At 43.0% G+C, this 22,884-nt stretch overlaps 1 protein-coding gene across 5 annotated transcripts in view; it reads left to right on the top strand.

Moving 5' to 3' along the window:
- Positions 1 to 4,001: 4,001 nt before the first annotated feature.
- DCLK1 (doublecortin like kinase 1) overlaps positions 4,002 to 22,884 on the top strand; it is a 359,451-nt gene continuing 340,568 nt past the window's right edge. For 2 of the 5 annotated variants that reach the window (XM_045978157.1, XM_045978159.1), the window contains exons 1-2: positions 4,017 to 4,243; positions 8,884 to 9,278. In XM_045978157.1, coding sequence (XP_045834113.1) covers positions 8,903 to 9,278 — 376 coding nt within the window. In that variant the 5' untranslated portion in view covers positions 4,017 to 4,243; positions 8,884 to 8,902. Of the gene's footprint in view, positions 4,244 to 8,883; positions 9,279 to 22,884 lie in introns of all 5 variants that reach the window. The other 3 variants (XM_045978156.1, XM_045978158.1, XM_045978160.1) reach the window with 2 other exon arrangements.

Here is a 22,884-nt window from a genome sequence, read left to right as displayed (position 1 = left end):
GAGCGAGTGACAAATTGTGTCCAAAAGGATCTCACTCAACAGGTTAGAAAGGTGGATCAAATAGCAACAGACAATTGAATAAGGAAAAATACAGAATATTGGACCTAGGTGTGCCACATCTAATTGAACAAATACAGGATAAGAGATCTTAAGAGCAAAACACGTGAAATGCATGGAGATTTTAACTGACTGCATGCGTCAGTAGTGTGGCCTGCCTGAGATGCTGATTTGCTGTTAGCCTCCTTTAATAGAAGCAGCATGTGGAGAAGGATGGCAGTCACAAACTTCCCCGGTTGGAACACCCTTGCGGGGCCACGTCCAGTTCTGAGAAGCAGAGGATGAGGGAGAGTAGAATTTGGGAGAATATAATAGGGCTGTCAAGTAAAGGCAGGACCATTAGATTTTTTCTCTCAATGAGGGAAAGAGAAGAGCTGGGCCCACCAAGGAAATTCCAGGGAAGTGTCTCTCAGTATATTGTGAGGAGCTGCCCAGCAGGGAAGTGGGCTGTGCTGAACTCCCCGTCTGCTGAAGGAAATGACACTTGAGGAATTAGACAGGAAAGTACAAACTGAGCTTTGGGAAGCTCTCTGTCAGCTTAGGGAGGGCATCTCAAGGTGGGAGAATCCCTTCCTCCCTCGTGCGTCTCTAGAACCTGGTATAGTTTGGTCCCTCAGCACGTTTGGAGTGCCAAGCCAGAGATGCATGGCCAGTTAGGTAACTATTTTTAGAGCTCTTGTCCGTTGTGTCTAGAATTCCCTGATCTTGCCTAACTCTTAGAGGATAATCTTATTTGTCCTTATTTTTATCACAATGGCCACTGTTAGAAGCAACAGAGAGGAGGCAGAAAAAGTACTTATTATAGAGGGAATTCATGCATGGGGTAAAAATTGGACAGGCTGCTGTCAAGCTCCCTCATCATTACAATTCTATCTTTCCAGTAGAAAGCAGAGGAAGTAAGTGCTCTGTCATTAGGGGTAATTAAGAAAAAATGTGGAAAATGCCATAAAGAGCCTTTATCATACACAGGACGAAATATAAGGAAAATTAGAATGATGATCATATTCTATAAAGCTGTTTCTCACTATTGTGGTGGTCAGTAAATATGCCTGGGTACCCCCACCCAGGAGCACTCTCTCCTTGGCCCCCGAGGAGGACTGCAGAGAGATTACGGAGGAGACAGAGTAAATTCCCCTTCTAGAGAGAAAAACAGTAAGTGCATCTCTTCCTGCTCATATTCCATTTTCTATTATTCTCTTTGAATCTGTGTGATGGAGCTTATTTTCTACGAAGGAGCTAATAAAATGTGCCCGAAAAGAGATACATGGTCAACTAAAAATTATTTTTCTTTAGTTCTCTTTCTCTTCCTTGGTTTGGACCTGAAAACTTACTTTCAGGGGAAAAAAAAAAAGAAAAGAAAAGCAAACACATGTAGCTAAGATTGTCCATCAACCTGTGTCAGAGGGTGACATGCAAATATTCTCATGAAAATTTAGCTCAGAATAGATACATTTGATGTACCCATCACTAACGGAAGCAGTGTTCACATCAGCAAAGAGTTGTTCTCTCTCCGCGTTATGAAATAATACATCCCTTGATTAAAAGACTGCATTTTTGAAAAGAGAGTACACTTCAGACTAGAATTTCATATGGCTTTTCAAGCATATGGGCATAGCAATTGGAAAACTGACTTGAATTTTAAAACATAGGGATTTTAAAAATGGAGTTGGGCTTGGCATTTATTAGCTGCCTGCTATTTGCAAATGATGTAACTTGCCTATGCCTAAATTCCTTCATCTGTAAGGTAAGGATAAGGATGCCTACCTTGAATGGCTCTTATGACTATGAAATAAGAAAATGGACCGATGCCCCGGCACGGCAAAAAGCAAGCACACTCAGCCAATAGGAGCCACTGACAGAGCTGGGGCCACGTGGGGTCAGCCTCGCGGGGTGCAGAGCTGTGGCTGTCTGGAGCAGTGATTGGGGTGCACGGCTTAAATAGCGTTAGCTTTGGAGAGTTGGAGAGAGATCTCCATTAACTTCAGATTTTCATGAGGGAAGGACGCATTAATTCCAATCATTTCTTTGATCCACACCTTGGTAATATAAAGGAAGTAACATCAGTTTTTGAAAATTACTTGAATTAGGAGTTTCCTGGTTAAATTTCATTGAACCTCCGAGAAGTAACTTAAGCACTTCCACAATTACTTCGGTCCAGTAACTGGGTGCCACTTAGCACCAGCCTGCTGTTCTGATGAAATGGTGTGACGGCAGTGCAGAGCCAACAGGGACTCCATAGTGTGTCCATCTATTCTCAGCGCTCTTGGTTCCTTGAAAGAGCTAATGATGCCCAACTACACCTGGTGAGAGCAATCCGAGAGAGTCAAACTCAAAGGTGGATCCTCCCCTCCCCCTGGTTTTTTTAAACACATTATCTGCATGTCCCAGGTAGGTCAGCTAGGAAGGAAGTAAGATGTGGTTGAATTACTTAAAGTGCTTAAGAAATGACCCGGATAGAATATCCATAGGGGTTAGGAAATGGAATTTATTTCTTGGTTTAGCATTTGGGCAGAAATTACTTGGCATTTGTCACTTGCAAGATGAATAGAAGTTCTGATTTCTGTTCTCAAGAAAGTACACTTGGCTTCTTACTTTGTGCTTACCTCTTGCACACATTTTGTATTAGAATTTGAAGGGATGGGCTCAGTAGTTTGCTTTTAGTCAATTTGATGAGTTCACATAGTCTCATCCCTGGGTTATTAAATAGTTCAGAAATAAATATTGCAGCAACTTGTTGAATATGCAACATGCATCTCATTTGAGTGGCATTTTATAACAAATGGTGACTATTTAGTATTTACTCTGAAAGTATTTCAGGTTAGCTCTTATTAATAATGAGTAGTCAAATATGTAACTGGGCTCAATGGGCTAGAGAAAAAGAAAATTTTGATTTTCCACAAAAAGTTTCAAGCCCCGGAAGAGAGAAAAATACACATGGGTCTTTGTATATGTATGCATATATGGGACAAATACATGTCCCAAGCGACAGGACTGAAGGAGATTAAACCGGACCAAAATTTAGGCTGCCAGTGAACCAGGCTAAGTTTTCATGAAGTCAGCGACCTGCTCTCACTCCATGGGCTTTTGTGCAAGGACTGGAGGAAGCCGTCACAGCCTGGGTTCTGAGAACATTCCAGCCCCAGGAGGGGAAGGCTTGTGATGAGCTCATGGGGGTTTCCAGCGCTGACAGACAGCCTTGGCAACCAGGAGTTTCCAGAAGGGAAACCTGGCCTTTAAGTTACCAAGTGCCTTTTTTTTTTTTTTTTAAACATACTTGGCTCTAAACACAGGTCACTATTTAAGTACTGGGGTCAAATGGAGATGCCTGGTGGGGTCAATGAACAGAACTGGACCTTCCCAATAAGGGGACTGAGGGTAACACTGGAGTGTGGAGGTTGGGAGGGTCGGGGCTTGGTCCTTGGACTCGGGTGTGAGAGTGCATTACGTTGGCTTCCATAATCCTGGGAAAAGTGTTAAATCATGATGTCACATAAAGTGTGTGTCGGAGGGCGTGCTGCCGGAGGAGGAGGAAATAATTGTTTCCATTGTTTCCCCTGGGGTGGGGTGGGGGGGCACTCTCCGTTGCGCCACCTCTCACCAATCCCATCTCGCACTTTTCCTGGCTCAGACCTGGCCCCGTCCATGTTCTCTTCCCCTGTCCCCAGGCCCCCATCCGATCTTGCCCTATCTCCAGACAACCACTCCTAAGGAATGGGGAGCTTGGGGGGTTTGTTCAGGCCAGCTGCACGGAGGTCGCTGCGGTCGGAGAGGGCGTAGGGGAGGAGGAGGAGGACCCCGGGCGCAGCCGTGGTAGGTGCGCCCTGCCAAGAAGGGCGGGGGCTCCAGAGCGCGCACGCGGAGGAGGAGAAGGAGGGAGCGGGGAGGGCGTGTGAGAGTGAGCCACAAGAAAAGGGAGCGCGCCCGCCGCCGCCGCCCTCCTCCGGAGAGAGGCTGGAGTGAGGCTGTGCGAAGCGCCGCATTTCAATGAGAGCCGGCAGAGGCGCATCCCTGTTCTAGCGGCTGCAGCTGAGACGCCCGCGCTCCCCAGCTGCTGCAGCCCAGCCCCGGCCCCGCCGCCGCCCCGCAGCCCCGCATCCCCGGCCGCGCCCAGCCCGGTGAGGACAGCACCAGGAGGCGGCCCCGAGCGCGGCCACAAAGACCCCCGGCAGCGTCTCTCCGCGGACCGGTGCGTGGTTTGCCTTCGCTGGGGAAGGGAGCTGCGGGCAGGGCCGGCCCGGGCGGGTCCCTGCCGGGGGACTCGCAGCGCCTTCTCCTCCCGCCGCCGTGGGGCGCCGAGGAAGCCCGGGGCGTGCAGGGCAGGGCCGGTGCCCCCCTTGGCCCGGCGCCGCCGCCACCCTGCCCGCTGTTCCTCGAAAGGCGCTGCCCTGCGGTGGCCAGACTGGCCTCGGCCGGGGGCGGTGTGTACGGGCGGCTCCCGGGCTGCTGGCACCTGCCTCTTTTGTCTGGTGCCACCGGGCTTAAAACGGGGAGTAGGGCGCCCCCCCATCCTCTCCGCCAGGCTTTTCGCCACGTTGTTAGTGGAGATGGAGAGCCAGGGCAGAGGAGCTGGGCGAGGTGTTTGTCATTGTCAGAACTGGCCACGGAGGGAGGACCAAGTCTGCGCCTAGAAGGAGTGGCCGGGCCAGGCCTCTTATTGTGTGTGTGCTTTCTCGTGTGCCCGGGAGGGTGGTGTGCTTGAAGATGGGGGCGATCTGTGCGTGGTGGGTGGCTGCAGTGTGGGTGTTGCAAGTACATTTGCAGGGTCTCAAGTTCCTTGAGGGACAGCGAGGCTGCCTCATGTACAAATTAGTACCTGCAGTGCTAAAAGCATGCGGAGAGGAAATGGCATTTTCCTCCTAGTGGGAGCGCATGCACAGCCCTGCATTGCCCCACAAAAGAGGCTGCTTTTGAAAACCAGGTTTGCGCGGAATCACTGCTGGATTTGGAAAGCCAATGCTTGTAAGAGATGGAGCAAATGAAAGGTTTCATTCAAACCGGCTCCCTCTCTCCGCACCTGTGAGTGTGTGTCCAGGTTATGGTGCACACGCGCGGTGCGCGGCCACACTGCAAGGTGTTCGGTGAATACGTTTTATGAATGTTCCTAAATATATCGCCTTTCCACTGGAAAGGAAAGTAGGACAGTCTTTTAAGTATGAAATGTCACATGAAGGCGGGTCAGAAGGGATTTTAAGAGGGGTTATATGTAGGCACATTATAAAAGATTGGCACACATCCTGTGATGTCTGTGTCCACAGTGGTACATGCACTCTGAAGGTGTGTGTACACGCCTCTTAGTCCACACCTGCCCATCCACTTGCATCCGAGTCCCACTGGCAAAATATCCCTGGGGACTTACAGGTCCAGCATCTGTTTAGATGTGGTAATCTTTATGCCAGATTATTTTTCGGGGTGTGTGTATGTGTAGATCTCTGAAACAGGAACTCATATCCTTATCTAGAGAAGGATGAACAGAGGTTCCTCAAAATGGTGAGAAATCCCACAGAAGACAATTGAGGATGCTGATTTCTTGGCATGGCAGTGTTTATAGGAAGATCTCAGATAAGAGTCAGGCCCCCTTCTTCCCCTCTCAAGTGCCTGTGATTTCTGTGGCTCGGGACTTTTGGTTACCTTCTTGGTATCATGACACTCACGTGCCCAGGCGCTTAGCTGTTGATGGTCCGTGAATGTGTGTCTCTGTGCTTTAGTGGTTTCCTGTGCAGAAAGCAAGAACCTGTAGAAGCCCAGGGAATCTTTTCTAGGAGCTCGTGGTTCAAATATGTGACTAAGCCAACTGGAGAGCTGAGCCAGCCAAGGCAAGAGAAGGAACACCTATTTTGATGTCGCACATAATTATGGAACATTAGGGTGTGTAGTGTGGTTTTTGACATTCATTTAGTGGTAGCTGTAGCCTTGAAAACGATTTCACTTTGAGTGTGGTTTTTCTTTGTCCCCAACATCATTACTTACTTTTGAGCAGGCTCAGTGAAGGGAAGTCAGAGATGTGCTTGTCCTGGTTGAACATATGATCAAGTGCGAGGAAATACACAAATAAAACAAAATCAACTTTTGTCTGTTTTAAAATTGACTTTTTTTTTTTTCTTCTTCCCTTCGGGGGTAGAACTCTTGGTTCCAGAAGCCTGATTCCTCTAGGGAATGCCAACAGTTGCTACATTATTTGCCTTTTGCAAATCGTAAATCGATAAAAGCCCCTTCGCACTACCTGGGCACTCTCTGCTGACATGGTTGTGGCACCCTTTGCTATGGTCCTGCCTGTTGTCTCTTGGTTCATATAGATTTGAGAGGAAACCCCTCAGGTTGGAAGATTGCTTACTGCCTTTAAAAATAAAACAGAAGCTTCAAAAGCCAACCTGGCCTTCGTAATATGTGAAGTTTAAAGAGCTTAGTGAGGTGGTCTGAGTACTCCTCCCTCCCCCACACACGCCTTCTAGAAGACAAAAGGGGTCATGTTAGGAGGAGATTAAGAAAAAAAGTGGGAGCAGTGATACCATGGGCAAAATATTGGTTCTGTTATTCAGTTAGTAGCTGCCTGAGGAACTGGATCACTGTTTTCAAGTTATCCAACTTCAAAATCAACGAAACTACTTCCTATCTACCTACGTATGGTATCACTTTTTCTGGAAAATACAAATTTAGGCTATTATGAGTTATTAAGAGACATGAGGTAGTTTTCATGCTTGGAGGAAAAAAAATACACTGAACTAATAATCAGTCCAGGTTTGAGGTCCCCCCCACCCCTCTCCCTCAGGGTCAGCAGTAGAATGATGAGCAGGTGAAGACCTTATCAGCCTGGCCTGGTGACCACAGTCCCCTCTGTTGGCAGAGGAAGACTTCCTGGGTTAAGTGGCCTCCTCAAGGTCACGGGCCTGGTTAAGAGTGAGGGCTTTAAAAAACCCTATTTTTATGGGGGTAGGGGTCTAGGGAGGATTTCAGGGGGTCTGGCCTCTAAGACACAGCACATGGGGCAGAAAGATGGGAGCGTCAGTTTCAGAGTCAGTCAGAGTAAACCTACTTTCAAATCCCAGCTCCCTCAATTATGACTCTGGGACCCTGCCTCTATCCCGTACTTGCCTTCAGTCATAATATTTTTACCGACCTCACTGGATTGTTGTGAGGGTTAGAAGGGAATTGTTAGCATATTACGCAATTGATTGCTGAATAATAGTGTCAGGCGTGCAATAGACATTCAATAAACGCTAACTTCTTCCACTTCATTTCAGGAGTACACAATCTCTAGCAGTGCTTTTAAACATGAACTTTGAGCCACTCTGAATGGATCAGACGTTAGTCTACTGAGGGTCAAGGAAAGGTCAGGGAGGCTTGGCAGTACTTTTGGTTAGTTTGGACTGACCTTCAGAAAGGCAACATCATCTATGTGGTGGGATTTGGGGAGCACTCATAAGGTTCTTGCCCCAGATTTTCCATTTCGCTTATATTGTATTTCACCATGCCTGAAATTTTGTCATCAAAACTTCTTTCCTTTGAATGCTTTCTAGATTGACCTGTTAAAATCCGGATCCCCTACAAGGGTCAACATCACAAGCCTTTATCACCTAACCCCTTAGCAAGGATGAATTGATCCCACAGGTAGCTTGCTGATGACAGGGCTCTGTAGGAAGTACAATGGGGACCGTGGGGGAGCAAGCATATCTTTCAGAAGGGTCAGGAGATGAAAATCAGCAGGCTCCCAAGGAGCTTTCCTTACCAGAAGGGGGAGATTCAATTCCTACTAGTTCTTTCTGTGACAGAATTAAGAAGAGAAAAGTAGATCTTATTAATAAAAAACATTAATACTTAATACATGCTTGGCACTCTCCCTAGTGCTTCGTGTATTCACACTTAATATTAATTAAGAGGTAGATATGACTGGTGTTCCTATGTGTAGTTGAAGAAGCAAGGCTTTAAAGATGTTGATCCAAACTTGATACTGTACTAACCTTGAGAAATGTCCTTGATCAACATCTCTAAAGCCTCAGTTCCCTCAACCATGAAAATAGAGTGGAAGGAAAGGCAGCGCCATCCCCAAAAGTAACTTTTATCCCTTCTGTTCTTTTTCTTCTTCCTCCGCAACCTTTTTCTGCTTTTTTTAACCCAGCTTATCCGAGGCACGAAGTGTAAGCAAATGAGTTATGGTGAAATCACTTTTAAAAAAGCTGTCATCGAATATGTGAATATGTTGGAAAGTCTTAAGTTGGTGGAACCTGGGGATTAATTCAGTTGGCTCTCCATCCGGCAAGGGGGAGCACAAAACTTCGTGAACCGCTTATAATCTGTTAAATGCTGACCTCCTCCTTTTGGTTCCCGGCCCACCACCACGTCCTATCATCAGCCCTACGGTAATATGAAAGCTTATCTTCCATCTGCCACCAGAGTGAGCACACTGTAGGGAGGTGTGAACTTTGGAGTCAAGCAAACCTGGGTGGGAGGTCTTGGTTCAAGCATTTCTCCATGGTATGACTTGTAGAAGTTTTTCCATGCCTTGTTTTCTTCATCTGTAAATAGGGATAATACTACTTGGAAAGGTTTGCTGTGACTTGGAAGTAACAGCTGTTCAGAGCCTGAGAGGGGTCGGTGGTCCCTACACAGAAGCTGTTTCTAACTAAACTGGGGTTGACTGATAGGCTCATTGCAGAGGGCTGCCTCTTCTACTTCTTCCTTCTCTCCCAGCTTGATCACGCGCATTAAATATATCATCAGTTACGGCAGTATTTCCACCAGCTGCTCTTGAGCTGAGCCTTTCAAACCACGATCTTAAAATAACACCAGTATGTGTCTCTGTTTTTTCTTTCCCCCTTCTGTGCCTCCCAGGTTCCACTTTAACTCCGTCATGTCCTTCGGCAGAGACATGGAGCTGGAGCACTTTGACGAGCGGGATAAGGCTCAGAGATACAGCAGAGGGTCGCGGGTGAACGGGCTGCCCAGCCCAACGCACAGCGCCCACTGCAGCTTCTACCGAACCCGCACACTGCAGACCCTCAGCTCTGAGAAGAAGGCCAAGAAAGTTCGTTTCTATCGAAACGGAGATAGATACTTCAAAGGGATTGTGTATGCCATCTCCCCAGACCGCTTCCGATCTTTTGAGGCCCTGCTGGCTGATTTGACCCGAACTCTATCGGATAACGTGAATTTGCCCCAGGGAGTGAGAACGATCTACACCATCGATGGGCTCAAGAAGATTTCCAGCCTGGACCAACTGGTGGAAGGTGAGCGCTCACTCCCAAGGGACCCTCGAGGATACGTTCTCTGTTTCCACCTGTTCTAGGCACCTGCCCTTGATTGATCTCTCAGAGGCAGCCTTCAGCCCGAGGCCCTGATCCTGTTTGTTCACACATTTGGGAGTTCACTTGACTGTACTGTGGTGTGGAAAGAGAAAAAAACCCCACTGATGGTATTAGGTCGGGCATCTTATAAGAATGGACTGAGGGAAAAAGTGTCTTAATTCTCTTGCATTCTCTGTTCCTTTTATCATTCTCCTACTACATTTTAAAAGTACCTTTTTATATCTTTAATTACATTGTTCAGTTCATTTCACATGAGCTTTTGCTGTTATGGTTTCTGAAATTACTTGAACTAAAAATAACGAATGGCTTGTGAAATTTCCGAGGGGAAAGGAACCTTATGTAGGTATTGAGCCCATTAATTCTGTCACTGGAGACTGAGGCCCAGAAACTTCGAGTGACACGTCTATGGTTATGTGGTGAGGGTGTGTTGATACTGGACTAGAAATTAGGTTTTCTGGCATTTCTTTCCAAGGTGGTGCTTCCTCTGAAGTTTAAAGGATTGTTGTCTTTCTGTGGTATTTGAAGATATAAAGGCATTAATTTGCTCACTATGTTGTTTTTCAAAGTCGAAAAACTATCTCTTTTAGCCATTTCAGTGGAAGGAGGACTGTTTGAGTCCTCAGGTGAGACCTGCTGTCTTGTGCGAGCAGAGGATGTAGACCGCTTCAGAACCAGCCCCATTTGAATGGCACAGAAAGCCTCTAGTCACCTTAGAAATCACAAGTAGAGTAAAATGATGTAGAGAGAGAGAATGGGTTGAATTCATGCTAAGGTGTAAATGAGGATGGCTCATCCTCTTTGGAGAGTAGGAGTTCCTAAGTCGGAGGTGTTCGGGTCACGACGGAGTAGCTCTAGCACAGAGGAGCATGGGAAAGGAACTTAGAGTGTGGGGAGTGCCTGACTTCACCCTGAGTTCCTCTTTACTCCACATACAGCTATCTGCCTGGATCTGTTGTCTTCCTGGATCCTGGAGGAATGCCACGCACATCATGTCCTCCTTCTCTCGTGCAGGTAGCAGGAAGCATCCCTTTCAGGGTCCCATGGAGTTGGGGTTCCTCGGCCCTGACCACACATAGGCGAACCCTCTTGTCCTCCTATGGAACCAGAGTTTGTATGTGATTCAAGGTGAAGGGAGTCTTGTGTCTTTCTCCCATTTTCCTTCCCTTTATCCCTTGGCAGGGATGCCAGTCCAGTCACAGTATGACGGGACTTGAGAGGGTGTGGAGAGCCTGGCTTTGGTGTGTTTATTATGTGGGAATTCTCATCTCTTTTCAATGACTCGTCACCCTGCCAAGATGCCTGTAGACTTGGCCTTTTTCCTTCTATTCAGATGTTGGCACTTTCAGTAAATTAAAGGGGAAGAATGCACATGAAATCTTTCTGCATTAGCTTTGATTTTTGTGCTCTGCCCTTTTCCTGACCTTGGAAAATACCGGAATAAATAAAACATTTGGTGGGCTATTCTGAGGGGCCTGGATAAAGATGAAATGCAAAGTCAGGTGCCGATCAGTCACCAAACCTTCCCTTTGAGGACTGATGGTAGTAGAGAACAAAATATGCCAAGATCTCCCAGCGCATTGTAAGGCAGCTGGGCTTGCCTTCTCACTCTGTTCTGGAGTCACTTGTGCGGCATCTAAGGGGCGGGGCCGTGTCTTTCTATCAATTGCCCTCCCAGAGCAGGTCTTTACTGAGAAGTGGCCGGAGATATTCCCATGGTTCCTGTCCACCCAGGAGAGGGTGTGCCGGGTGGGAAACAATGGTTCTCTACACACAAGGATCAGCAACATCATGGCATGCTTGCCACCATCTTCTTTGTCGGTTTTCTTAACACCATATAATGCCCGCTCTAAGAGACTGCCGTTCTGAGGAGAATAATGACAGCTCGCAGTCACAGAGCATGTGTCTTGCATATATGAATACGTTTAGCTCACACAATGACCCTAGGAGCTAGGTACGGTGACCATCCTTATACTGCGATGAGAGAAGCAAGGCACAGTGTGGTTAAGTGACGTGTTCAAAGTCACACAGCAAGAAGTGGTAGAGTTAGGATTTGAACCCAGCAAGGCTGGTGCCAGAGCTTGAGCTCATAACTGCCACTGATAAGATACCAAGTGGGGCATTCTCAGTGGCTTTTAAATGAAATTTTATGGTATTAGATTATTCTGGAAAACAGATGTTTTTAACCTTGACATAATTGCAGGAATGACAGCTACAGCTATGACTCCCAGAAACACCGTAATATTTTCATTTACCTCCAAATACTTTTCTCTCCAATCAGTATGAAGCAACTGCCTATTGACAATTCTGATGTTCAAAAAGATGACTTTTGGGGGAAAAAAGTGCTTTTTTCTGATTGAATGAATGATAACTTCAGTACAGTGTGGAAGTTCACATATTGGCTGTGTTTTTTTAAAGAAACCCAGTTTAAACAGATTTTTTTCCTCATTTATAATTCTGACAGCATGCAGCTGCACTTCGTGTTGAAGTAGCTGGAAATTCATTTAGATTGGCCTCTTTGTCAATTACATTTTTGCTTAGTCTGTTAAAATGCAAACGGTTGCTTCATATTCATCATTAGGTTCATATCTCTCACTTTACATACTAATTTTATGTAAACGTCAATGCATGTTATTAGCTTCTCATTTCCCTTTCCAATATGCTGATGTTTGCATTTTAAATTAAATCCTTTTAGTGGATGCAGTGAAAAGTGTATGTATTTGACTTGTAATTTTTTTTTTTTTAAGTTTGTTCTTCCTCACTTACCTCAGACTCTAAATTCTGAATTACAACGACATATGTGAGCTTCTTTATTGTAACAGTTGCATGGTCATTTGCACTGTTATTATTATCCACAGATTATTATGCCTAAATTTGGTTTCAGCTCATTGACGGAGCTGGTTCTTGGCCTCAAGTGTAAATGTATGAGTGAGGGTGTATGTGTCTGTGTGTGCATGATTATAAGTGTGTCTCTTTATGCATGTACATATGCCCACACAGACACGCACACACATATGCAAGAGCAGACAGTGGATCAGCAGTTTTAATTATTTGCTTTCCAAATGGCCTTAATACGTTAAAAAAGTCAGGATAATTAATAAGGAAAGTGGAATTGCAGTCCTATTTCTGCGAGTGGTTCACCTTGAGACTTGGCCTCATTTTCCCAATATTGCCTCTTTTCTCCCCAATTTTACACTGTTTATGTTCCACCGTAGGTATGTAAATGTTGTGAAGGGTAGATGAAGAAATAACTTTAAAACCTTTAAACTCTTAGGAGAAAGATGTCCTGTGAATCCCAAGCATTGACTGATTGGTTTTGTTCTCGATCAGAGGCTGAAGCATCAGTGACGTCTCTGTTGGGGGTGAGCCATCCACGCCCCCCACTTTGAAATCGGCTTTATTTTTATTTTCATTTTTTAAAATTTTTATTTATTTATTTATTTTTAAAGATTTTACTTATTTATTTATTTGACAGATCACAAATAGGCAGAGAAGCAGGCAGAGAGAGAGGAGGAAGCAGGCTTCCTGCTGAGCAGAGAGCCCGATGCGGGGCTTGATCCCAGCACCCTGGGATCATGACCTGAGCCGAAGGCAGAGGCTTTAACCCACTGAGCCACCCAGGCGCCCCAAAATAGGCTTTATTTTTAGTTTAGTTTTATGTTCACAGCAAAACTGAGCAGAAGGTACCGAGATTTCCCATATACCCCCTCCCTCAACACATGAGCAGCCCCTCCCAGTGTCATCAGAGGGGCGCACTTGTGGTTAATGAAGCTGCGCTGACTCTTCATTAGCACCGGAAGTCCAGAGTTTACATTCGGGCTCACTCTTGGTCTTGTGTGTTCTGTGGGTTTTGGACAACAGTGTGATGACATGTATGTACCATTATGGTACCATCCAGAATAGTTTTATTGCCCTAAAAATCCTGTATGCTCTACCGTTTCATCGCCGCCTAACTCCTGCAAGCCACGAATCTATTTGCTGTCTTAAACAGGCATTCTTTTAACGTCTTGTGTGAATGTAGGTATGAGAGGGCCAGGGCATTTCCTGTCAGCAGTAACGTCAGTGCTCTTCAGGTGTGTTGTCTCCTGGATATAAATAAGTTGATTTGTTTGTCAGTTTTGTCTGTATTTGTAGTGAGTCCTTTTTTCCTCAGCTCTCCTGCACCTTGACTGCCCGACTTTACTGTGGACACTGTCTGACTCTGGAGCTGGAGTGTTTTGTTTTGTTTTGTTTTTTAAAGGTTTTATTTATTTATTTGACACACACAGAGAGAGATTACAATTAGGCAGAGAGGCAGGCAGAGAGAGAGAGGAGGAAGCAGGCTCCCTGCTGAGCAGAGAACCCAATGCGGGGCTCGATCCCAAGACCCTGAGATTATGACCTGAGCCGAAGGCAGAGGCTTAACCCACTGAGCCACCCATATGCCCCCAGAGCTGGAGTGTTAGGGCTGTTCCCAAGTCCCCACCAGAGTTAACGTCTCAGGAACAACCCCACACTTCACCCCACATTTAGGGAATCTCTAGCCACAATTTCCGGCCACCCAGTTCTCCTGGCAATATTTCTTCCCCTTGATGTGGTTTCATCGATTTCTTTCTGTAATTCACTGGCTTCTTCTGTGCCTCTTCCTACTGTGGTAAAAGTTTTAAATGAATTCTGGAATGGTTCTAATGCGTACTCTCTCTAAGGCTCCCCTCCGGCAAATAGTTTACTTGTTTTGTTGTTGTTGTTTTGTTTTTATTTTTGTTTTCGAGTATCAGCCTGAAAATACCAGTGCCTGTTAAGGATATACCTATCATTTGCCCAGGAGGTAACTTACCATGCTTACAGCTCTGTGCCTTGCTTTGTGCACTTAACAACACATCCTATCATACAGCTAGAACTAGTGTCCTTTTTACTGACTTCATAGTATTCCTTCATATAAACATATCCTTGCTTATTTAACCTGTCTTATATCAATAGGCTTTTATTGATAGGTTGTGACCAATCTTTGTTATAAGACACAATTTTGCAGTGAATATCCTTGGATTTGAGTTTTCTACCTATGTAGGAGAATCTTTGAAGGACAAATTCCCAGAAGTCATATTGCTGGATAGAGAGGTATAAGCATTAGATTCTTAAGAGCTGTGGCAGATCTTCATAGATGTGGTACCAGTTTATACTCCTATCAGTAACATATGAGATGGGCTGTTTTCCTATACCCTCAACAAGACAGTGTTTTGTCTAATGTTTTGCTACTTGCCAACCTATTATGAAAAGAAAAGCATGTATCCACTTACAGTTTTAATTTTCATCTTTTCATACGATTAAAAATGCATTGGTGTTTCTTTTTCTGTGTTTTGTTTCTTCAGAGTTTTTGACCTTTTTCTACCCAATTGGGGTCTTTTTTTTAATTGACTTGTAAGATTTTTTTTTTTTTCTTTTAGAGATATTAGCTTTTTGGGATATTAATTGAAAGTTTTCTTTCCTGGATTGTTCTTTATCTAGTGACGTTGTTTGTTATGTTTTTTGCCCTGCAGATTGAAAAAAGTTGAAATAATGAAATGTATCAGCCTTTTCATTTATGGTATGATTTTCTTTTTTTTTTTTTAAGTTTATTTATTTATTTGACAGAGAGAGAGAGAGAGATCGCAAGTAGGCAGAGAGGCAGACAGAGGGAGAGGGGGAAGCAGGCTCCCTACTGAACAGAGCCCAATTCGGGGCTCGATCCCAGGACCCTGAGACCATGACCTGAGCTGAAGGCAGAGGCTTAACCCACTGAGCACACCCAAGAGCCTCTATGGTATGATTTTCATGCCTCCTGGGTCGTACTCTGAGGTTATAAAGGTGTTTCCCTCATTTTCTTCTAGTATTTTTATGTTTTCACTTAAAAAAGTATTCTGATGAATGTCATATTAGTACAGTGCATGAGGTAGGGGTTCAATTTAAACTTTTTCTCGGCTACTTCCTCATTTTTAGAAGTTTATATTTTGAAACTAACATGGACTTATTAGAAGTGTCATAAAAATAAGCAGTTCTCATATGCCCTTCCCACAGTGGAACATCATACACGACCATTGCACAATGATCAAAAATAAACGTTACCTTTGCAACAATGGTAGTAACTATAGGCTTTTTTTCAGCTTTCATCAGTTTCCCCTCTAACGGCCTTTTTTGGGGGTTCCAGAATCACATGTTGCATTCAGTTGTTCCGTCTTCTTTTTGTCTGCCAGGCTGTGACCTTTCTTCAGTCTTTCCTTGTCTCTAATGACTTGACCATTTTGAAGAGTACTGGTCAGTCAGAGAATGTCCTTCAATCTGGGTGTAGCTGATGACTAGATTAAAGTTTGGTATTTGTGGCCAGAATTCCACAGAAATGATGCTGTGTTCTTTTTGGTGCATCATTTCAGGGTACAGGGTGTTGCCGTGTCTTATTACTGGACAGATTAGCCATGATCAGTTGGTAAAGATGGTGTCTGCCACTTACCTTCATGCTGAAGTTACTATTTTCCCCATTTGCACTGAATACGTATTTGGGGGAGAAACTTTGAGACTATGTGAATATCTTGTTTCTCCTTCAATTTTGCCCAGGAATTTTGGCATTTCCTGGTGGGTTTGCCTATAGCAATCATTGTGGTGCCGTTCGAATGGTGAATTTCTATTTCCCTCTTTACTTGTCTCACCCTTAAACATAGATGTGCTCTACTTTTCCTGTCTTTGAAGCTACTGTGATGTCATCAACTCTTATTATTTTAACCACTCTTTTAAGGCCCATTTCTTCCAAATAGTAATAAAACCTTTCTTCTTCACTCCTACCACCTGGATATACTTAACTGATACTCTAGTCCTCAGTCCTTTCTAACTCAGCCAGCATAAATATGACCTCATTCTTTTCCACTACCCAGAATTTGTTCCTCTTCTCATATTCCGGATCTTGTTAAATGGTGTCGCCATCTAACCTAACATCCCTCTTGACTTCTCTTTCCCTTCACCTGTCAAATCAAAGCTGTCACTAAATTGTGCTGGTCCTGCTTAAGACATTTCTTCAATCTGTCCTCTCTACCATCGGTGTTATAGTTTTCAAGTTCTCATCAGTGTTTTAGCAACTTTAGTTATTTTTTACTGCAGGGGTGATACATTCTTATACAGTGAGCATTGTAGAAAATTTGAAAGATGTAAGAATGTTTTTGTTTTTTTTTAAAGATTTTTATTTATTTATTTCACAGACAGAGATCACAAGTAGGCAGAGAGGAAGGCAGAGAGAGAGGGGGAAGTAGGCTCCCCGCTGAGCAGAGAGCCCGATGTGGGGCTCGATCCCAGGACCCTGGGATCATGACCTGAGCCAAATGCAGAGGCTTAACCCACTGAGCCACCCAGGCACCCCTAACGACGCAAGAATGTTTAAAAAATTCAATAATAACTCCTCATATTCCTACCACTTGAGTCTTGTCTTCTCTTTCCTGCGCTATTGCAATTGGCTCGTAAACTGAAAATACACATCTTAGTTTCTCTTTGACCATTTGTTTTTATGCAACCTGTATTTGTCCCTGCTTTTCCATTCCAGAGTCTGTCTTAGGTCAGATCCTTTAGGACACACATGTGTCCCACACGGTAGTTTTTAAACCAGTTTGGTTGCCTATAAACCTGGCCACAGACAGACCCCTTTGTGCCATACGTTTGCTTCATAGTGGTTCTCCACTTAGTTGTAGAACGCAGCCCACAGTCTTTAATGGATTTCTCTCAGTGACCCTGCTCCTTCCTGCTCTTTCAATTTTGTCTGTTTCTCCTGTTACCCACTGATAGACTTAGCAGTGAGCTCAGCTGCATTCTTTGCTTGTGCTCTCCCATCTCTCCAGGCTTCCCTTCTCTCCTGCTAGGGCAGTAGATGGTACTCTTCTGAAGGTGCGTAATGTCATGGGTAAGTTATGGCTCTGGAGTCAGACAACCTGCCTTTGAATCCTGGCTCAGCCTTTGCTAGCCATGTGACCTTGAGCCAGCTGCCTCTCTCTCTGTACCTCATTGTGCGCTGTGATAAGTGGTGTATTAATACTTAGCTCATAGGATTGTGTTGAGGGTTACAGGTTAAACAGCATGGGTTAGAACAGGATCTGCTACGTGGCAGACATTAACATAACTTCTTCTGCCAATGGTGTCTCCATCCTCATCCCTCAACCTACAGAGACACAAATCTCCCACAATCTATAAAATTCTTGCCTTGGTCTTTCTGGCCTGTTAAACCCAGAGGTCTCCTGTGATTAGAAATATCTTATATGCTGTCCCTAGTTGTGTAGCTTCCAATCATACTTCAACTCCTTGATTAGCGTCATGACATTATAATATACTTACTTAATTTATACCAAAGTCTTTGCAAGTCAGAGAGCCATTGGAGTCCTCACCGCCTAGCGTGGTAGTTGTAAGTACACAATAAATATTGTGGGAAGAAAGAGGAAAGAGAATGAATGGATGGAAGAATGGATGAATGAATGAATGAAGGTGAGCCAGCATCACTACCCAACCGAAGTGGCCATGATAGGGCCACACGTGGTCTTTTAGTGGCCAGGCCAGTGATCTCTTAGGAATCCTTATCATCATTGCTGAACCTGGAGCATTAGATACTCACATCTGAATCTTTAACAGTCACACACTTACCTTTCCATTTCCAAGGCATCAGACACCTGATTTCTCTTCATTTCCTTCACTGGCTCCTCCATCTCTGGGCACTCTTTAGAGACTGGTGTTGCTCTGGATTTTTTCTTGTCCAATCGGGCATGGTTTCCTGGAGTGTTTTCTTCGGTTCCATCTCTGCAGCTGCCATATGCATCACCCTGTAAACTCCAGGCTTATATTTCTAACTGCTTGCTGGAAATATCCAACTTATTGGCTCCTAGGAACTTCAAATTCAGTATGTGCACAACCAAATTAGTATCTTCCCTTACCATCAAATCCAAACCTGGTTCCCTTCTTATTCTACCTATGGTGGTATATGAAAAGTCAACAAAATGGAAGTTCTGATGTCATCATTTCATTTTTGTATTTTGACTCAGATTCCCTTGGTTCCCACATCCAGACAGTTGCCAATTCTACCATCTAGTCAACTGATTCTATCTGCTAAGTACTCCTTATTGTGCCCACTCCTCTCTGCTCCTGGTGCACATATATAAAGCTCAATTCTCCGTCTCCTCTCCTGGTCTGTTATACCAGCTTTCTCATCTTCTCTCTTCCCCCATCCTACCTTCAGCCCTCCCTTTACACAGAAGCCAGCGCAAGCGTTCTGAATCCTGGTTCTAATCATGCACAAAAGCTTTGACCTTGGACCCTACCACAGTCTTGCTCTAACTTGTTTGTTCATGGAACCATTTTTATTTTATTTTTGGAGAAAGACAGTAATATCTCTCAGACTGTCTCCTTACTGTACTGTGTGGTAGAGAATATTTTTATTTTATTTTTATCTGAATTGCTGTCCTCTTTCTTTTCTGCTAGTGAAAAATCTTACCCTCACTTCCAAGGCCAGCATGAATTCCATTTCTTCTTTATTGATTGCTCAGTGGGAAGTGGGAAGTGATTTCCTTCTCTCCTGATTAGGGTTGCCTGGACCCCTTACTTAGCAATTATCGCTTACTGCCTTGTGGTGAAGTCTTTTCATATACGCATCTTGGTTTCTAAGCTCTTTTGAAGACAAGCTCATGACTTAGGAGTCTTTTTGCTCCCAGAGTGGCAAATTCAGATTTTGTACCTCCTATTGAAGATTTAGGAGTTTGTAGTTAGTTTTTAGTTTTCATGGCTAATGCTGTATGTGCTTGTTGCAGTTTTGTTGTTTTTTATTTTATTTAATTATTTAATTTTTAAATTTTTTTGCAGTTTTGTTGTTTGTTATTCTGTTATGTCCTTAGGAGAAAGTTTTAACAATGAGAATATATATTTTCATGGTTACAAATACAGTTGGCCATGTTGCTTTCAGAAAAGGTTTTTACTGATTTATAATGGCCCTAGTAATATATTCTAGTTTCTATATATTTTGTCTTTATCTTTTGTCATATATTTTGGTACCCTGTATTTTTGTAAATTATAGCAAGCTCTGCCCAGTATAGTAACCCGTTGTTCTGTGTAGATCCTCAGTCTGTTTTTGCCTTTTTATTTTAGTTTCTCTACTTTTCAGAATACTTTTAAATTTAAAAATTTGGATCTCTCATTTTTTTTTTTAGTGTTATTTTTCTGTTGCTTTGAATTTGAGAACTTGACATTTTCTATAGATGTGACATACACATTCAAATTTTATTTTCTGGAAGCTTATTTTTATGTACTATGATATTATAAAAGAATTCCATGGATGAATGACCCAAAGTTCCTTTGAGGAATCTTTTCTCTTCCTTTAATAGCACTATCAAAATCTTCTTAAATCAGTGCCATTTAGATAGATTATGAAATGTTGTGTATATTTGAGGTAAGCTTATTAAATATAATATCCACAAGACAACTTTATAAATTGTTCTATTAATAATATATTCATGTAGTTTTACTCAGTGTATTTGCAGAGGTCTCAATATATATTTGAGTCTTCACCACTTTTTACTATAATTCACACTAGTAAATTTTAACTCCACAGCTTTTTTTTTTTTAAGATTATTTATTTATTTATTTGACAGACAGAGATCACAAGTAGGCAGGGAGGCAGGCAGAGAGAGAGAGAGGAGGAAGCAGGCTTCCCGCCATGCAGAGGGCCCGATGTGGGGCTCGATTCCATGACCCTGGGATCATGACCTGAGCTGAAGGCAGAGGCTTTAATCCACTGAGCCACCCAGGCACCCCAAGTCGACAGCTTTTAATGAGAAACTTTATTCCCTGGAAAAATGAATCTTAGCTCACATAAGATTCTTCTGAATATGCCACATTTGGAACTTAAGTCCTAGAGAAAGTAGCAACCAGAGATTAGATCATTTTCAGACTGAGGTCAAGCAATGTTATATATGACATTTACAAGTCCCACTCTGAGCCAATGAAAAATCTCCAGCAGTAAGGGGAAAATAGAGCAAGCTTCTAGCATCTCCTAATATGTGATCTTGTGGAAGGATACCTTCCGAGCTCATTCATCATAGGCCTGGTCAACCAGGAAGCTGGTATTACATTCCTGGAAGTTTTCAGTAGTGACTTAGATAATTTCCCTTAAGTGGAAATCCTTTAATTTCATAATGGGAGCTGATGGCCAAATAGAATTAACTTTACAGGTTTTGAAATAATAAACTTTGTTAAAGAACATTTATTTCCATATTTTGAACAGTAGCAATATAATAAATTTACAAATGCTTGTGTGATTTTTTTGAAAACAAAGTAAAACATAGAACCTTCAGGATCTCAAAAATAATCTAATATGCTTACACAGAAATCATTACATTTCTCCAAGATCCCCAAAATACTTAGATCTTTCAGGGAAGAAATTAACATATTCTGTTATTTTAGTAGGCATTGGTTGGATCCAAACATAACATCATGCGTTATTTCCTTTTTCTTTTTCTTTTTAACTGTCATTTTCTTGATTTTTATCTTTGCCTAAAAGCAGATATTAGTTTTTTGACTTTTATAAATGCTGCAGAAATCCAGACAGATGCTTCTTCTGCAGCTCTCTATTTGTTGGGGTGTCTTGGACACCCAGACTAGTAAATTTCAAGTTGAGAATCAGTCTTAACACAAAGATGTTTAGATTGAATAACTGGAACAAAACCAGCAGTATGATAACCAGCCAGCAAGTAAGTCAAGATGTTTGGTAATTCCCAGCTCTATGTCTAAATAGACTGTTCACCATTTCCTTTAAACCATCTATGATCTTTCCATCTTGCCACCCTTGTTAAACTTCACCTACAGTAAATAATCCCAAACTTTCAAAGCAAATTTGGGGTCCTAAAATGCTGGTCACCAATTCTGACCTGTGTGTGGGTCTTCCCCATATATCCGCCAATCAAATCCAAGTGGTCACCTGTGCTTCCAATGGATTGGCCAATAGATAAGCAGTTCCCATGACCCCCCTCCTTTGGTTCAATTAATTTGCAAGAGTGGCTCACAGAACTTGGGAAAACATTTTACTTCCTGGATTACCAGTTTATTATAAAAGTATATAATTTAGGAACAGCCAGATGGAAGAGATGCATCAGGCAAGCTGTAGGGAAAGGGATTGGAGCTTCCATGTTCTCTGAGCTCACAACTCCTATTGAATATTCACCAACTGGAAGCTCTCTGGACCCTGTCCTTTTTTTTTTTTTAATGGGTGCTTCATTACATGGGTACAAGTGGTTAAATCACTGGATTCAGTTAGTAGCCTCTCTCCTCTCTCTAAAGTCAGGGAGGTGGACTGAAAGCTTCTACCCTCTCATCACACTGATGGTTCCCCTGGCACCCAGCCCCCATCCTCATGTGCTTTCCAGGCCTCCTTGTTAACATAAACTAAAATGTGGTTGAAAGGGGCTTGTTATGCATATCAAGATATCTTTATTGCTCTAATCACTTAGGAAATTACAAGGGTTTTAGCAGCTCTGTGCCAGAAATAGTTTGAAGACCAAATATCATTTTTTATTATAAATATAACATCCAACCATTTTGCTCAAATATACTTTGGTTTTGCTAAATTAACTTTTATTTTATTGTTGCAATATAAATTATACCATAAACCTTTGGGATGGCTTAGTGTATATAGGAAGTTTATTACAGGGATTACAAGTATTACTTTATTTTTTAATTTTTCAGTGGCCTTTAATACCCATATCTGTCAGGACTTGAATGCAACCTATTGATGATTTTCTAATCAAGAAAATAACATATCCTTTAAGTTTTGGCCCCATTTAGGGAGAGATTAAACACTGGATACACAGAGCTATTTGACCAAATTAAGACTATGTATTCTTTCCATTCAGAACAATTATACTTGCTAATTTACCGTTGTCAATGCTATTAGCACATTAATTAAAAAGTTATTTTCTAACAAATTCAGAAAATCAACTTTAAATTAAGACAAGGCAGTATCTCTAGTGGTGGGAAGAAGTTCAGAATTATGACTAAAAGAAAAGTTGTCAAAATGTGAGGTCAAATAAGTCTTTAATGTAAATATATTTGCAAAATGTAATAGAAGCTTTTTAGCATAAGGAAACCCGTCTTGTCTTATTGAATTCCTGAACAGTGTAGTAGATTCTAAATGGCAGCAGTGAGTGGTGTGTGATCTTGGGTTTGGTGACCAGCTCTGTCCTCTTCTGAAAGTGCTGTCGCTTTCCTTGTGGCACAATATCATTCTTTATTGGATCTCACACCCTTCCCCAAGATTCCTTTGCAGACTTTGAATCTGGTAAGCCAGGCGGAGGAGACACTAAGGGACAGCACAGATTTAACACATGTTTCTTCCAGTCGTTGTTGCTAGAACCAAATCAGCATTACCTTCTCAAAGGTGTCATGCTTCAGATTTTTTTCAGTGTTCTTTAGGAAGATGTAAAAAAAAAGTGTTAATATTCTTTTTTAACAAACCCACTCCAGATTGTTAATGCGAGTACTTTAAAATTCCTCGCTTTCCTAATTATAT

Source organism: Meles meles, chromosome 14 (genome assembly GCF_922984935.1).
Source record: "Meles meles chromosome 14, mMelMel3.1 paternal haplotype, whole genome shotgun sequence".
NCBI classification, from domain to species: Eukaryota; Metazoa; Chordata; class Mammalia; order Carnivora; family Mustelidae; genus Meles; species Meles meles.
Note: the sequence above shows the minus strand (reverse complement) of the source record. Positions and strands in the feature narration are given on the sequence as shown.